Raw genomic sequence first — 7,974 nt, 5'->3', positions numbered from 1 at the left:
ATCGACTAAAGTAAAATTCATAAATATATTCACAATTCATCAAGATATTCAAAGCATTACTACTACTTATGTGTAGAGTAGACTGTTCACAACAAACACACACATACAGAAAGATCGGTATTGTAGGGCGCTCTTTAAGAGTCTCAAGGTCACACAAAGCTGTAACCAAAATTACCCACAACCTTGAGAGGAGCAAGTATGTGAGAGAGAAAGAAAAGACAGGAGTAGATATGAAAACACGAGTATTCTCTTTGACTTTACAGTGTCAGACAACACATTTACCGCAGAAAGAATGTAGTCATAGCAACAGCAGCGAAGTCTTAGTGCATGTGTGTAGGTGCGTATGTGTGCACACACGGAATTACTTTCCAACGGAAAAATCGCACAAAATGAAACATTTAACAGATTCAGGTCTCTTTTGAGCACGCATATATTCTCTGTGTGAAGATGAAAGCGGCAAACAGGTGCTTATCAGGCCAACTAAAACGGTACATTTTAATTAACACCTGTGCCCAGCGTTTATCAGTAATCGAAACCGTATCCACGCAACCCTTTTCGTGCGATGACCACGTTTGTAATTCATTTGAATTGAATAAAGAAAAATGAGGATCAAGACTCAGAAGACTGTGTATTATTATAATACTCCTATAGCTTTTGCTGGGTGATATACCATTAGTAATTGATGTTACCTGAAACTAAAAACTCAAACGGCAGGCATCCTCCTTAGATCATAAGTGTGTCAGAGCACAACCCCCCCCCCCCCCCCCCCCCCATCCCCCCCATCCCCCCCATCAACAGTCTGCACCTGTTTTGAAGGAAGTTCTCTTTCTTCCTCAGAAGGAAGGGCTCATAAAGGTAAGCCCAGCTTTGAGATTTTCCACTGAGGGAAAAGTCACTTCCACCCACACACGGAGAACACCACTGCAGGAGGAGGAGGAGGAGGAGGAGGAGGATGTGAACTGAACAATAGAGACTCGAATGTCGGTGGAGTTCCATAGTTGAAGCCCTGACATGCTTCACCCTGTCGCCCAGATAACACTCTCTCTCCCCTCTCATGCTTCACCACCAGCCCCTCATCCTGCCCCGCTACAACAGCTATTGTTGTAGGACAAACATTACAGTCTATTTCTGTCAAAGCTGATCAAGTAAACAAGGTAGTGCCAACCTCATTCTCTTTATCTCTGTGCCAAACAAACACTGAAAAGGGGTTTGCAAGCTGCAATTTCAGTAATATAGGGGGGAATGGGGCTAGTTGTCACAAGGACTGTGTGTCAGTAACTAAGGAGGTTTTGAGTCAAAATCCCAATGCACAAATGTGTGTTTTCTCTAGTAGAATATTTGATGTGGTTGTGTTTCAAGCACTGTGCTCTTAAATTAGAATCATTTTGTGAATTATGAGCTCCAAACTTCTAAAATCATTATATCTTTTGCTATAGCTAAACCTGTGAGCATTATAAAACCACATTAGCATATAATGAGGTGAAAGTCAACCATAAAATGCAGGAGATTTTAACTGAAATCTTGAACTCTCGGGACAAGCATATTTTTTTAATATCTATTTCATGTCAGGGCAAGTTGTTACATTTTATAAATTATTATACAAGTTATTAATTACATGGTTACTTTTTACACTACTGTTCAAAAATGTGGGTCGGTATAATTTTCTTAATTTTTTTAAGTCTCTTATGCTCACCAAAGCTGCATTTATTTTATTAAAAAAAACTGTAATATTGTAAAATATTATTACAATTTAAAAGAACTGTTTATTTTTAAAATGTAATTTATTCCTGTGATGCAAAGCTGAATTTTCAGCATCATCACTCTAGTCTTCAGTGTCACGTGATCCTTCAGAAATCATTCTAATATGCTGATTTGATGCTTAAGAAACATTTATTATTATTATTATCAATGTTGAAAACTGTTGTGCTGCTTAATATTGATATATTTTTTTCAGGATTCTCTGATGAATGGAACGTTAAAAAGAACAGCATTCATTTGAAATAAAAATCTTTTGCAACATTGTTAAAGTCTTTAGTCACTTTTTGATCAATTTTGTCCTTGCTTAAAAATATTAATTTCTTTCAAATAATACTGACCCAAACCTTTAAAAAGTAGTGTATATTGTGTTATTTATTGTTTCATAATTGCTTTACTGTTTTAATTGTGTGACAGCTTAACCCATTCAGTATGACAACATGCTCTGCTATTAGGAGATTCTTCAAGAACAGGAAGACATTTATTCAACGTGCTGAAAATGGATCCGCGAAGGACTACAGGAAAGGCATTTGTTCAGAGAAGAGTATTATGTCTAAAATAGCTTTGACCAGTTGCTACATGAGGATGTCTCTGTTGAGCCACTCGGGAAGCTGGTAGTAATTAATATATAGACTTGCAGACAGAAGTAAAATCCTCTAACATGTATAAGGAACACATAGGCCTTGCTTAACGTGAATGTACTCAATTCAGCACTGAATAAAAAGACAGACAGTGAGAGGTGGAAATGAGACTGATACACTCAGACACAAGTGCTCTCAGTCAGACACTCTCCCTGTGAGAGCTCTTACTTGTACAAGAGTTCCTGTGAGCTGCACTCCATTAGGATTTACCTTCAGTTATTCACATAAAATAGAACGTTTCTTTAGAGGGTTTTGAGAGATTAAGAGAAACAAGACACACACCCCCTCCCATCTCAAAAACACACATTCCAATATGTTTCAATACATGAGGCCAGAGACAGTGTATTTTTCTTTCCGTCACAGAATGCCTTCATTTACTGGCACCAGAAAAAGGCCTGGGATAATATTCCTGGTGACGCCACAGTGAAAAATCATACCCACATATGTACACATTTATATTTACACTTCACCTGTTTACTGCGGTGACTGTGGACTCAGCAGATCGGATCAAGCTCTAGCTGCAGAATTATCAATATGCATGCAGTCACATGACTGTGTGTCGCAGTCTGTCCAGTACTCAGGGCATTTCTGTCCTTGTAAGATAGACATTCTGAAAGGAAAAGTTGGGGGAAAGTAGTTTAGTGTTTCATGGTTTTATGCCGAATGGAGATGTAAAACAGGTAGACTGTTTTTTGGGGGGGGTTTTTTTCAAAAGTGAGCCATTGTATTACAATATATTATTTGTCCATCAGTACACATGGTTTACGTGAAAATTCTGCCATATATAGATATATATAGGTCTATATATATATGGCAGGGAAAAATTCAACTCTACTGTTTAGCTAAGGCTAATTTCACAGGTATCATTTCATTACCCTTAATACACACAATTAAATAATATATTCACCATTCTTCCATAATTTGTCAGCAATAAGGACTTGACATGAATGTCTGGAAAAGTAGCCTATCTAACTTATATTCTGTTAACCCCTGATATTTACCTTGATTTTTCTCTGTTCTCCACAATTCACGTCTCATTTTTCTCAAGCTCTTCGTTGTCACAGTTTGCTCCCTGGTAACTAGTTAACTAACTTTTTTCCACACAAAAAAAACCTTTACTTTCAAAATTGTTAAGCTCGAGTCTTCGCTTGATTTGAACGGAATCATACATAAACATTCGTCCACACGTTTATCTTGCTGGAGTTCATCCCAGCCTAACGGTAGGACTCCGTAGGCTACAGGTGGCCTCTGCCTGCCAGTGACATTCCATCAGTGATTTTAATCATTATTGAACAACATATAATCATAATAAAACACTGTTATCCGAGCCTTGAGGTGGCAGCAAAGCAAGTAGAAAACAGTTCTGTGCGCGAGACCAACGAATAAGGACACAGTGCGTCATTTCCTATTTACGTAAATTTTCCCGCGCTGGTTGGTTGTAGGATCAACTCAGCTGTCATTGAGAATAAACAACACTGATAAACTTAAAAATGGCAAACGCAGATCATAATCCAGCTTGTTTGCCTGACTTGTTACCGCTGTATTATCGCAGACTCTTCCCGTTTCCACAGTACTATCGCTGGTTAAGTTATGGCGGTGGTAAGTAAATATCCGAGGCACTAACTCAATCTCTTATCACACACAACGAGCCATTCACTGTTTCATTCACTGTAAGCATTCATTTTCAATGCTTTTTTTGTAGTTTGTGTATAGTACAAAATCTTTCTATAAATATTTCAGTTTAATTAATATGGCTCCTGCATGGGTGCATATATATTCAATAATATTATGTCGCTTCAAGCTTTAAATTCATATTCTACTTAATTTTGCCTCTTGCAGTGTCTAAAAACTACTTCCAGAACCGTGAATTTTCCTTCACGCTAAAAGATGACATTTATGTCAGATATCAGTCCTTCAGCACTCAGAATGAGCTGGAGAAAGAGATGCTGAAAATGGTTCCCTACAAGATTGATATTGGAGCAGTCTACAGCCACAGGGTAATATATAACTCATCATGTTTCTATATTCTATATTGTATTGTATGGAAAGTTGGCATGTCACAGCATTTTGCTAATTATTTTATACTGTTTATTATTTTGCAAAGTTTTTATGACTAGAAATGGATATTATTTGAAAGACATAATGGAATATGCATACTTCTAAATATATAATAGTACTATAGCTATATAGAGAATAGTATTGTATTATTATATAGTGATATAATATAGTCATTACATTTGTATGAATAATTTCATATTTTAATTTATAGATTCAATGAATATTGAGTCTTGGATTATTTGCTGTGTGATTAAATTGGATAAATTCTCAAGTTTTTGACTCTTTAAACTGCTTCATATTTCTTTTGGAAAATGAAATCCCTTATCAAAGAGATCCTAATTCTCTGTTTCTGTGATTGACAGCCCAGTCAACACAACACTGTGAAGTCTGGAACCTTCCAGGCCCTGGAGAAGGAGCTGGTGTTTGACATTGACATGACAGACTATGATGATGTCAGGCGTTGCTGCAGGTATACAGATGCCTTCTCCCCTTTCACCTTAATACGCCTGATGATGCTTATGGAGTAGTGTTTTAAATGCAGTTATTTTGTGCATTTTCTGTTAATATATTCATATTTTTGTTCTTCAGCGCTGCTGATATCTGCTCAAAGTGCTGGACTCTAATGACCATCGCAATCCGAATTCTGGACCGGGCACTTCGGGGTAAGGGGGACCTCTCATCAACAGAACATTTACAATTTAAGTAACATCATAACAGATACAGATAGAACAAAGTTAACCTGCATTGTGCTGTATGTGTGGTTCAGAGGACTTTGGATTCCATCATCTCCTGTGGGTGTATTCGGGCAGGAGAGGAGTGCATTGCTGGGTTTGTGATGATGCTGCTAGGAAGCTCTCGGTGGCGGCGCGGTCTGCCGTGGCAGAGTATCTCAGTTTAGTCAAGGTATTCAAATATCAGTTAGTTCATCATTCTAGAAGTTGTATCCTTGGTTTGTTTACTATATACACGTATCTAGTCCAAAAGCTTGACTTTTTATGCTGTGTTTGAATTAATTGTGTGTCCTGCGCATGTTTCTTTAGGGTGGTGAGGACACCGTGAGAAAAGTTGTGCTGTTAGATCCAATCCATCCTTTCATCAAGTAAGGGGAAAAAATGGCCCACCTTCTATTGTGTCAACATAGTTGGTGTGACTGTAGTCTCTCTCTCTTTCTTTTAGGTGTTCTCTGTCTGTGGTGGAGCGCTATTTCCCACAGTACGCCATTGTGGAACAGGACATTTTAGGCAGTAAGGAGAGTGTAGACAAAGTGCTCGCTCTGCTACCTGAAGATATCCTTTCATCCCCCGTAGTGTTGTCACCTTAACAAGATTTCAGTAGTCGGTACCAATACCAGTACTGTTTATTTCTTTAAGTCTGACTGCACATATCAAAAAGGACCTGACAACCTTTTGTCAGAAGCAGAAAAACCCAATGGAGCGATGGGAAGAACTCTGCACTCTGGTTGAACATAAAAAGGTAAATGCAAATTGGTCGGAAAGCAACACTGAGAGCACCTAATCTCAGGCAAAATAAATCTTTCAGCACAAAATGTAGTTCAGTTTCCCATTATTGTTCTTTGTTTGTGTTAAGTCGAGTTCTAAGAAGGGTGGTCAGTACTTCGATAAGGAGATCATGTTGCAGTACTGTTACCCTCGCCTGGATGTCAACGTCAGTAAAGGAGTCAACCACTTACTGAAGAGCCCCTTCAGCGTGCACCCCAAGACAGGCGAGATCAAAGTTTATTTATACAGTACCATTCAAAAGTTCTGGGGTCAGTAATTATTATCCAGCAAGAATGCATTCAATTGATTAAAAGTCACAGTAAAGACATTTGTTGCAATAAAATTCATATTAGAATGATTTCTGACGGATCATGTGATACTGAAGACTGGAGGAATGATGCTGAAAATTCAGCTTTGCATCACAGGAATAAATTACATTTAAATATAAATCAAATATATTAAATATATATAAAAATTTATTTAAATAGAAAAAATTTGTATTAATATTTCACAATTACTGTTTTTTGCATATAACAGATTGCATATATTTGATCAAATGTATGGTGAGCATAAGAAGCTTCTTTCAAAAACATTCAAAAGTCTTACCGACCCAAACATTTTGAATGGTAATGTGTGTGTTTTTAGTCTTATTTTGCATGAATCATTTTTGTATGTTTTACATTTAAAGTAAAATGGGTTGCAAATGTCGTTACGTGTTGATTTTAAACATCTTAATTCTTTTTGTCTTCAAATTTTTCTTTAGGTCGAATCTCAGTGCCAATAGATTTGAAAGAACTGGACACGTTTGATCCCTTTGAGGTTCCTACGATCAGGTAAATGCTGAATATATCAGTGTCCATCTTTGTGGGGTAGTTCCATATAAAGTTGTAGGACGTGACAACTGCTTTCATATCTCCACTCCTCTGTCTCTGTAGTCTGATCTGTGAGGAGCTGGAGAAACCCAGAACAGATGAGGTGGAGGACGAGGACATGAAGGACAAGGAGAATGAACAAGATGCTGGAGAACGACGCAGAATCAGAGGTGAGCAAACATGTATGACTCCCCAATTTAACTTTTCAAGATTCATCCTCAGTTCTGTGGGCAGGTGCTGAGTGCTAAACATGTTTTTGGTTATGTGTAGACTATAAGCGCACCAGCCTGGCCAAGTATGTAAAGGTCTTTGATAATTTTTTGGAGGCAATGACTCGATCTCGGAAAGGAGAGATGCTGAAGAAGAGTGGTGAGTTGCAAACAAGCTTCTGTTACACATACACTTGATTGGATCCCTAATACATTTGTAATGTAAAGGCTGCATGACACATCGGTTATCAGTCAATTGTATATGTAATTCTGCATGCTCATTTCCTGTTTTTTTTTTCATTTCAAATTACTTTTGAGCATTAAATGACGTTTGTCTTTAAAAACACTTAAATGCAATCTTTAGCAAATATCAAAATGATTATTCAGTTTTCATTCTGTTGATTATAATGCGAGTTAATTTGTAGCATTCTTTCAGAATGATTGATTTTAGGTTTTGGTGTTACTTCATGAATTACTTCAATGTGATTTATTATTTTGCAGATCTTCAGAAAGACTTCTAAGACTGATGAGCTGGGACATAACAGCTAATCAGCTGTTTTTCATAATGCATTTACATGTTTGTCTGCCAACCATCTTTTTGTGAAGATACAGGCACTTTGACTTACAAAGAACAAGTCATGTTATGTATGAATTAATATCAGTTATTTCCATGTGATACTGTTCCTTTACTTTTCTAATAAAATGTTTTCACTAGTTTTGTACTTTTCTCAGGATGGTTTAATTTTTCTACAATCTTAATAAAATAACTTTTACAAATATATTATGTAGCTGTCTGGTTTGGGGGGGGGGAAATCAATTACAAATGAAAGTGGTTGTTCTTCTGACATTTGAATTTAGAGAAAATAATAAGTGCTGGGTAGCTGAGTACAACACACTCAAGTATGATGTTAATTTAAAGCACAAATTTATTCAAAAGCAT

At 37.1% G+C, this 7,974-nt stretch overlaps 1 protein-coding gene and 1 long non-coding RNA gene across 2 annotated transcripts; both read left to right on the top strand.

The window, feature by feature from the left end:
* Positions 1 to 3,792: 3,792 nt before the first annotated feature.
* Positions 3,793 to 7,633, top strand: prim1 (DNA primase subunit 1). Its single transcript, XM_056238242.1, has 13 exons — positions 3,793 to 3,995; positions 4,236 to 4,393; positions 4,817 to 4,923; positions 5,043 to 5,116; positions 5,221 to 5,357; positions 5,495 to 5,553; positions 5,631 to 5,740; positions 5,836 to 5,927; positions 6,042 to 6,177; positions 6,717 to 6,786; positions 6,889 to 6,995; positions 7,096 to 7,194; positions 7,536 to 7,633. Exons 1-13 carry the CDS (start codon positions 3,887 to 3,889, stop codon positions 7,553 to 7,555), a joined length of 1,278 nt encoding a protein of 425 aa, XP_056094217.1. The 5' UTR covers positions 3,793 to 3,886; the 3' UTR covers positions 7,556 to 7,633.
* A 25-nt stretch (positions 7,634 to 7,658) lies between these two features.
* On the top strand, positions 7,659 to 7,815 carry LOC130072914 (uncharacterized). Its single transcript, XR_008804184.1, has 2 exons — positions 7,659 to 7,695; positions 7,750 to 7,815. It is a non-coding gene; the product is annotated as an uncharacterized LOC130072914 (long non-coding RNA).
* Positions 7,816 to 7,974: the final 159 nt, after the last annotated feature.

This window comes from Rhinichthys klamathensis, unplaced genomic scaffold (assembly GCF_029890125.1).
Source record: "Rhinichthys klamathensis goyatoka isolate OS25496 unplaced genomic scaffold, OSU_Roscu_1.1 h1tg000510l_1, whole genome shotgun sequence".
In the NCBI taxonomy this organism is placed as follows: domain Eukaryota; kingdom Metazoa; phylum Chordata; class Actinopteri; order Cypriniformes; family Leuciscidae; genus Rhinichthys; species Rhinichthys klamathensis.
This window is presented reverse-complemented; position numbering and strand designations above follow the sequence as displayed.